This window comes from Stegostoma tigrinum, chromosome 12 (genome assembly GCF_030684315.1).
Source record: "Stegostoma tigrinum isolate sSteTig4 chromosome 12, sSteTig4.hap1, whole genome shotgun sequence".
Classification (NCBI taxonomy): domain Eukaryota; kingdom Metazoa; phylum Chordata; class Chondrichthyes; order Orectolobiformes; family Stegostomatidae; genus Stegostoma; species Stegostoma tigrinum.
In genome coordinates this window covers 24,962,498-24,971,681 of record NC_081365.1, presented here as the reverse complement: position 1 = coordinate 24,971,681, position 9,184 = coordinate 24,962,498, and the positions used below count along the sequence as shown (strand labels likewise).

Sequence of the window (9,184 nt, the reverse complement as noted above, 5' to 3'; positions counted from 1 at the left end):
CTCCCTATTTATTTCAGAACCCCCTTCCTCGTCCCCATTTCTGAAGAAGGGTCTAGGCCTGAAACGTCAGCTTTCCTGCTCGGCCTTCTGTGTTCATCCAGCTCTACACCTTGTTATCTCAGATTCTCCAGCATCGGCAGTTCCTACTATCTCTGTGCAAGGAGCTGTTCTCCAACTGACACTTCAGGGAGGACCAGTTGTTCCAATATGTGTGCTAAAGTAATGAGGTCCTCACTGAAACTTAGCAAATTGATAAGCGTATTTGAATTAGAACTGTATCAAGAGATAATGGGAACTGTAGATGCTGGAGAATCCGACATAACAAAGTGTGGAGCTGGATGAACACAGCAGGGCAAGCAGCATCTTAGGAGCACAAAAGCTGACGTTTCGGGCCTAGACCCTTCATCAGGAAAAAAATTAGAACTGCGATTGTCAACATTAGCAGTAACAAAGTTACATTACAGTATGCAATTGTGCTTACTTTTCAGCGAGTGGAGTGATATTTGATACAATTAACTTTAAGGTAAATTAAATGAAATGTGCTTCGGAAGAGTTTTATTACAAAAAGCCGAGTGTTGGGTTGCTTGTGTTTTCGATGCGTTCAGCCCCAAGTGGGAACGACGCGGAGGGAAAGCTGTTCTCCAGCCGGAACGTAAACGAGGACGGACACTTCCGCTCATTGAGCTGCCATGTGGGGCCATGTTTAATGTGTGATGTGAAGTTAGAAAGGCAGCTTTTCTCATCATCGGATTTAGAGAAAAATACAACGATGTCGAGAAAACGGAAGAGAAGTGATTCGGAGACACCTACGTGTGAAAATGAAACAGCCAAGATACCGGACGTGGAGTTCACAGGGACTCAGTTTAAAAGCATGTTACAAACTCCTGGGACGGTGCAAAAAGGTGAGGACCACTTTAGCGAAGAATCAAACCTTTCCTCAGTCAGTGTGATGAGAGTTGATATTTCACAAGCCACTACTAAAGAGGGAATCACTTGCTATTTTGAGTATTTCTGAAATGTTTAATTCTTTCTCTGTCATCTTTCATTCATGCAATACACAAGATGAAGCATAAACCTTGATATTTGTCATCAGTGGAATTGTGGAAAGACTCTGATATTCACATGCATCTACTGCCACTGTCTTTCAAGATGGCTAAGACTATGAGTTTGTAAAGTACTGGCGAAAGAGCCTTCATGAGTTACTGTAATGCACCTTGTAGGTAAATGCTTTATTCTCACTGTGCAGTGTTCATGGCGGATGGGGTACCAAGAAAGTGATATTTGTCCTGGATGAAGTCAAGCTTCTTGAGTATTCATAGAATCTCTACAGTATGGAAACAGGCCCTTTGGCCCAATAAGTCCACACCAACCTTTCGAGCATCCCACCCAGAACCCATCCCCCATGCCAATCTACAAACCCCTGAACACTACGGACAATTTAGCATGGCCAGTCCACCTAGTCTGCACATCTTTGGACTGTGGGAGGAAACCTGCACAGACATGGGGAGAATGTGCAAACTCCGCACAGACAGTTGCCCGAGGGTGGAATCAAGCCTAGGTCCCTGTTGGAGCTGCACCCATCTAGGCAAATGGGAAACATTCTATCACACTACTGAATTGTGCCTTACAGGTGGTGGAAAGGTATCAAAGAGAACATTTTGTTTTTTAACTGATTTTTGTACATGAAAGCTATACCCACTCATTCTTGATGCTTTCATAAGTGGAAGTATTTGTTTTCTATTTGGCCTGTCCAGAACGCTCATAATTCGGAATATTTCAGGTAGAACTCAATCTTCTCTTCTGCAGCAAGAGCAATTCCACCTTCTCTACTGGCTAGTGAGGCCAAAAATAGGAAGATGGTGCAGTTGACTGTGTGGCCAAACAGCTGGTGTAGAAGGGAGGAATTCAGATATCTAGATTGTTGGGATCCTCCATAGAAAGTAGGACCTGTATTAAGAGGACAGGTTGCACTTAGACTGGAGGGGCACCAATATCTTTGCACTGAGTTTTGCTAGTGTCACTCAAGAGAGGTTAAACTAGTTTGCAGAAGGGATGAGAACCACAGCAGTAGGTCAGCAAGTGGAGTGTTTAAAGAGAAGAAGAGGGGCAAGTCAAATATGTCTAGAAAGAGCCAGCAGAGTCAGTTTAATGAATACAGTGTGATTAGAGTTCTGAAATGTACTTATGCAAAGTGTATAACAAATAAGGCAAATGAGGCTTGAGCCTGGATTAGTACATGGGATTGCCATTACAGGAACTATATTGAAGAAGGGCAGGACCTGACAGCTCAATGTTTCAGTGTTTGGATGTTTCAGACATGACAGGGCTGGAAGAGGTGTGTTACTTATTCAGGAGAATGTCACAACTGTACTAAGAGGGGACGTCTTGGAGGGCTCATCCAGCGAAGTTGTATGGGTGGAACTTAGTCATAAGAAAAATACAGTTCATTATGATGGAGTACACTAAAGGCCTCCCAATAGCAAGCTGATCATGGAAAGACATGAAATCAGATGGGTTGTGGTAGTAGGTGACATTAATTTCCACAACATTCACTGTGATTCCCTTAGCGCCAGGGTTTTAAAAAAAGACAAAATTTGTTTGGTGCATCCAGGAATGCTAATTAATTACAAAGTGTGGAGCGGATTGAACACAGCAGGCCAAGCATTGTGCTCCGAAGATGCTGCTTGTCCTGCTGTGTTCATTCAGCTCCACACTTTGTTATCTCGGATTCTCCAGCATCTGCAGTTCCCATTATCTCCTGAGGCTAATTAATTACGGCAGTATTAGGCAGGAGCTGGAAAAATTAGATTGGGCAGCTATTTGAGGGTAAATCCACATCTGAAATGGGTGGCTTTCAGAGACAGTTGACCAAAGTCCAGAAACAGCATGTTCCTGTACAGATGGCAAGATTTGGGAATGTTGGATGATGAGATATGTTGTAAGTTTAGTTAAAAAGAGGAAGCATATTTAAGATTTAGGAAACAGAAATCAAACAAAGCCTCTGAGAACTATAAAGGAAGCAGGTAAGAACTTGCAAAAGAAAAAGAAATTAGGACAAGAAGGAACCATGAAATATCCTTGGCAAGTTGGATTAGGGAGAATCCCAAAGCATTTTATAGGTATATTAGGAGCATCAGGGGACCGAGGGAAAAGGTAAGTCCACTCAAAGTCGAATGAAAAAAATTCATGTATTGAGCCAGAGGAAGTGGGAGAAGACCTAATGTGTACTTCACATCAGTATTCATCAAGGAAAAAGACGTGGATAATGGTAAGTTTAGAGAGGAGTTTGTTGATGCTCTAAGGCATGTAGATATGAAGGAGGTGGAGGAGTTGAATTTCTTTGAAAAACATTAAAGTAGATAAACCCCAAGCACCATATGTGATGTAAATCAGGATACTGAAGAAAACAAGGGAGGAGATTGCTGAGACCTTGACTACAAATTTTTGTATCTTCTTTAGCTACAGGCGAGGCCCCAAGACTGGAGAATAGACAATGTTTTGCCCCTCGTTCAAGAAAGGCAGCTGGGATAATCAAGGAAACCATAGGCCTTTAAGTCTTAAGTAGGGAAATTATTGAAGAAGATTCTTAGAGGCAGGATTTACTTGCATCTGAAGAAGAACAGGTGTATCAGAGATAGGTAACATGGGTTTATGCAGGGGCGATCTTGCTTCACAAATTTGTTTGAATTTTTTGGGGAAATGACAAAGATGATTAATAAAGCTAGGGAAGTAGATGTTATGGAATGGACTTTACTAAAATATTTGACAAGGTCTGTCATGTTAGCCCGGTCCAGAATGTGGGTTTCCCTTTTTAGGAGATTCCTACGCACTTAATATAAATGCAATATGCCGATTTCTGTGAACAGCCACAGTTTATTTAAGCAAGTACAAGCTTCTGGAGGATCAGTAAACAATCTTCGCAGGGCTTGCAGAGCTGTGTCAAGCGATGCTCCCCAATAAGGGAACTGTCCTCCCTTTATATAGGATTTTACATCACAGTCAGTCATGTATATAAAATACAATTTTTTACTTCCCCATGGTCATTTGCTTAGCAACAGTGATATTACATTGCTAATGCTGTGGGGGAGGGTTTAAACTAATGTGGCAGGGGGATGGGAACCAAATATTGGACAGAAAAGAGGTAGTAACGAAAGCCTGTAGGGAACTAGATAATGGAGTCAGTGTGACTAAAGGGAATAGTAGTTGGGGAGCAGATGATGAACACAAGGGCACAGGTGGTCTGAGGTGCATTTGTTTTAATGCGAGAAGTGTAGTAGACAAGGCAGATGAGCTTAAGGCTTGGATCTGTACCTGGAGGTATGATGTTATTGCTATTACTGAGACTTGGTTGAGGGAAGGGCATGACTGGCAACTAGTTGTCCCAGGATACCGACGCTTCAGGCGGGATAGAGAGGGAGGTAAAAGGGGTGGAGGAGTTGCAGTATGGTCAAAGACGCTATCACAGCCGCACTGAAGGAGGGCCCCATGGAGGACTCAAGCAGTGAGGCAATATGGGTAGAACTCAGAAATAGGAAGGATGCAGTAACAATGTTGGGGCTGTACTACAGGCCTCCCAACAGTGAGCATGAGATAGAGGTACAATTATGTAAACAGATAATGGAAAGGTGTAGGAGAAACAGGGTGGTGGTGATGGGAGATTTTAATTTTCCCAATATTGACTGGGATTCGCTCAGTGTTGGGGTCAAGATGGAGCAGAATTTGTAAGATGTGTCCAGGATGGTTTTCTAGAGCAGTATGTATGTAGTCCAACTCGGGAACGGGCTATACTGGACCTGGTGTTGGGGAATGAACCCGGCCAGGTGGTGGAAACTGTAGTAGGGGACTACTTTGGAAATAGCGACCACAATTCCGTAAGTTTTACAATACTCATGGACAAGGATGGGAGTGGTCCTAAAGGAGGAGTACTAAACTGGGCGTAGGCCAACTGTACCAAGATTTGGCAGGATCTGAGGAATGTCGATCGGGAGAAACTGTTTGAAGGTAAATCCACATTTGATATGTGGGAGGCTTTTAAAGAGAGGTTGATTAGTGTGCAAGAGAGACATTTTCCTGTGAAAATGAGGAATAGAAATGGCAAGATTAAGGAACCATGGATGACAGGTGAAATTGTGAGACTAGCCAAGAGGAAAAAGGAAGCATACATGAGGTCTAGGCGACTGAAGACAGACGAAGCTTTGTAAGAATATCGGGAATGTAGAGCGAATCTGAAACGAGGCATTAAGAGGGCTAAGAAAGGACATGAGATATTGCTGGCAAACAGGGCTAAGGAAAATCCCAAAGCCTTTTATTCATGTATAAAGAGCAAGAGGGTAACTAGAGAAAGGATTGGCCCACTTTAAGGACAAAGAAGGAAAGTTATGCGCTGAGTCAGAAAAAATGAGTGATATTCTTAATGAGTACTTTGCATCGGTATTCACCAAGGAGAGGGACATGACAGATGTTGAGGTTAGTGATAGATGTTTGCTTCCTCTAGGTCAAGTTGACATAAGGAAGGAGGAAGTGTTCGGTATCCTAACAGACATTAAGGTGGACAAGTCACCAGGTCCGAATGGGATCTATCCCAGGTTACTGAGGGAAGCGAGAGAGGAAATAGCCGGGGCCTTAACAGATAACTTTGCAGCATCCTTAGACACGGGTGACGTCCTGGAGGAATGGAGACTTGCTAATGTTGTCCCCTTGTTTAAGAAGGGTAGCAAGGATAATCCAGGTAATTATCGACTGGTGAGCCTGACGTCAGTGGTAGGGAAGCTACTGGAGAAGATAAAGCCCATTGGCCCAATTGATCAAAATCCCTTTGTAATCTTAGATAATCTTCTTCACTGAGAACTATACCACCAATTTTGGTGTCATCTGCAAACTTACTAACAATGCCTCCTATTCTCATCCAAATTGTTTATTGGGAATTATTATGTGAAGAAATTACTTTTAGTTTCTCAGCTCTATATTATTTGGTTGGAATAAAACATTCAGAAGGAATTTTATAAATTCCTCTACTGTGGTATGATCAGTGTGCCATCTGAAACAGGAAGCCATTGTCTGAAATTAATAACAAAATCATATAAATTGACATACAGCAAAGAACTACAGATGCTAGAGATCTAAAATATGCAACAAGAGAAATTACTGGGGAAACTCAGCTGGTCTGGCAGCATCTGTGGAGAGAAAGCAGTTAATTTTTCAAGTCCAGTGTCTGGTTCTGTCGAAGGGTCACTGGACTCAGCAGTAGCTTGATTTCCATCCCCCACAGATGCTGCCACATCTGCTGAGTTTCTCCAGCAATTTCTGCCTTCGTATGTACTGTAAATATACCAATTGGCTTATCAATACCTGAACAAAATAAAAGGAGTTTGCATCTTAAGCATACACCTTTATCAACTCCACGAACAAAGATTTGACACAAAAAAGCCTGTAATTTCACCACTTCCTTTTTTTATTTGTGATCTTTGCATTTTATAATGAACACTGTACTTGTGTGATAGATTGTTACATGCAAACTTCATTTATGTTTCTTGCAGGCTTAACAACTTTTATTGCTATAGCCAAGAAATTGCCATGCTCTGAACTGTATGATGTTGTGAATGGGTACATCAAGATTTCGGCTGAATGTACAGAAATCTTCAAGCTTCTTGATGGAGAGGGACGACCAGAAAATGAGGTGAATGCAGTTGATGTTCGATGTGAAAAATAATGTTTTACTTGCTGCAAGATAATAAAATGTGAGGCTGGCTGAACACAGCAGGCCAAGCAGCATCTCAGGAGCACAATGCTGCTTGGCCTGCTGTGTTCATCCAGCCTCACATTTTATTATCTTGGAATTCTCCAGCATCTGCAGTTCCCATTATCTCTTTTACTTGCTGCAATCAGTTTACACTTCCTAGTCTTGTCATTAGTAAAGCGTGAGGGTCTGAAATATTCAAGCAGTGCTCCCTTGAATAATGAAAAATATGCGGCTAGTCAGTTATGGATTTTAATGGCTGTAGGGAGATATTGGGGATAGGGGAGCAGTGACTGGAGAAGTGTAATGCATTAGGGTGAGCCTGTCAGGTCTCCTCTGTTCAGCTTTCTTGCTACTGACGCATTTTCTCAACAGGATATTGGACTGGAGAGTTTGCCTGTTCATTTGAGGCAGGGGCCATGGTCATAATTAAGAGCTATTTAGTGGCAGGTGACTTTTTGGTGTGTGGGGAGCGTGCCAGTTGGATGGAAGTAAACTTCAATGAAGCAGACAGGAGTAGGCAGAAGGAACTGTGTGCCACTGTGACCCTATTAATTTCCCTGGCAGGTAACTTCAGGGCAGTAAACTTGCTCAACCCTTTGCCAGCGAGAAAATTCCTGGGATCATTTACCAATTAGATGCTTAAATGCTTTCCTGTGAGCATCTTGTCCAATCAAGTGCCTCGCCACTGAAGTGCTGCCCCACCTGAGGCTGCTGGCCAGTCTGACGCAGGCAGCCTCAGAGAGTGGAACTACATTGCTGGCGACTCAGACTGCATAGTCATGAAGAGTGGCACCTGCCGCCAAGGAAGGATTATGTTTTGGAAGGGGGCCATCACTGGAGGCAGCTCAAAGGCAAGGATAAAGCAGTGGCTTTCAGAAGGCACCCCAGCCCTCAGTTATACCTAAATTCAGGACATTAAAAGGCCCCCCCTCCCCATCAACTGACCAAACAGATTCCCTTGTTTCCTCTTCATAAATGAAGTCACTTTTCTTGCTTCCTGGGAAGACAGATAATTGGGCAAGTGATGTGTTGAGGCACTTGACTAAGCCATTAGTAGAAAGCTGAATGGCCTTAGTTGGTGGTGGGTTGAGAAGAGCATACATGCAACCTGTTGTCCAGATCTGAATTGCTAAGGTGGTGGGAAGGAGACTCTGACTCACTCGATTATTTCTCTTTCTTGGTGACTCTGCGAGAGTAAAATTATACCCCCGGTGGGAGTTGGATTGAAAATATGACAGGCGAGTGGAAACTCGACGCTATGCTTTCTGATTGACCAGAGTTTCTCCTCAGGGCAATCAGTCATACTATAGTTGGTCTCCTTGCTGTCAGGGAGAATGCATCTTTGTATTACCAGGTAATATAAACAGCCGACCAGCCTTGTTTCTCACCTTGTACTTCCTCATGCTAAAAATATTTTTGTGTTCATTTCATTCTGCTTTCATCTGACCTGTAGTTTGAGGCTGACAACTGTCTATCAAGTGGCGTGTTTCACGTGCCAGTGCAATTTGATTTTGTTGTTTTAAAGACCAAGTTAACTGAAATATACTAAACCTTGGTTGGTCAGACAACCTTGTGTTTGCCTCAAAATGGTAGTTGAGCCCAACTTGCTGGGGACATGCCTTAGATGAACCACTCCTCCAGCAATTTAAAATATATTACCATAGTTTCCATTGAGAAACTTGTGAAATGAAGAAATAATCATGGCAAACTGACTCAATTTATTGCATTGTCCCTCAGATGATTCTGATCTTCCAAGCTTTGGAGGCCATTTTGCTGAGGACCGCCAGCGACCTTGCACATTTTAGTGCAGTGGGGATAAACATAGTGAAGACGTTGCTGCGTAATTACATAAAGTTAATCTACACAGCACTCTACTCAGCAAGTCACAGGTCAGTACTATAGAGAGAGCTGACAGATGCTAATGAAGGAGTTGATATGGCAATCTTTACAATTATTGGCCACAGATAATCTCAAAACCCAATTACAAATTGTGAATGTCAGTATGCGTGCTCTAATTTTCTGTGTTTCTCTCTATCTGATCCAGTGCATTCATTTTTGATAGAATGTTTAAAGAAAAAGAGATTGCGTTTTCATTGACTCAATGTTCTCAGAATGCCAAAGCATTTGAGAGGTAGTGGATTAATTATAAAAGCAGTTATTGTTGCTTCACGTTCAAACTTAGCAGCTAATTTGTATGCTGAAGTCCCACAAACAGAAAATGGGGTAAATTTAATCTCCCATTGACCAGGATAAAGGAGAATTTCTGCTCTGGTTTGAAAAATGGAATGGCATATTTTACACCTCTCTAAACAGCTCGGTGAGGCCTCAGATTAAGACCTGATCCAAATCACAGCATCTACAGCAATATAGCACTCCTCAGTACAGTACTGAATTGTTAAACTGAGTTGTGTGCTCAAATCCACGATGGGAAATAAAACTTATAAT

General features: G+C 42.4%; 1 protein-coding gene across 2 annotated transcripts in view; it reads left to right on the top strand.

The window, feature by feature from the left end:
* The first annotated feature begins 488 nt into the window (after window positions 1-488).
* Window positions 489-9,184, top strand: part of urb1 (URB1 ribosome biogenesis homolog) — a 108,871-nt gene continuing 100,175 nt past the window's right edge. For both annotated transcript variants that reach the window (XM_059650210.1, XM_048540621.2), the window contains exons 1-3: window positions 489-902; window positions 6,537-6,676; window positions 8,477-8,628. In XM_059650210.1, coding sequence (XP_059506193.1) covers window positions 533-902; window positions 6,537-6,676; window positions 8,477-8,628 — 662 coding nt within the window. In that variant the 5' untranslated portion in view covers window positions 489-532. The remainder of the gene's footprint in view (window positions 903-6,536; window positions 6,677-8,476; window positions 8,629-9,184) is intronic.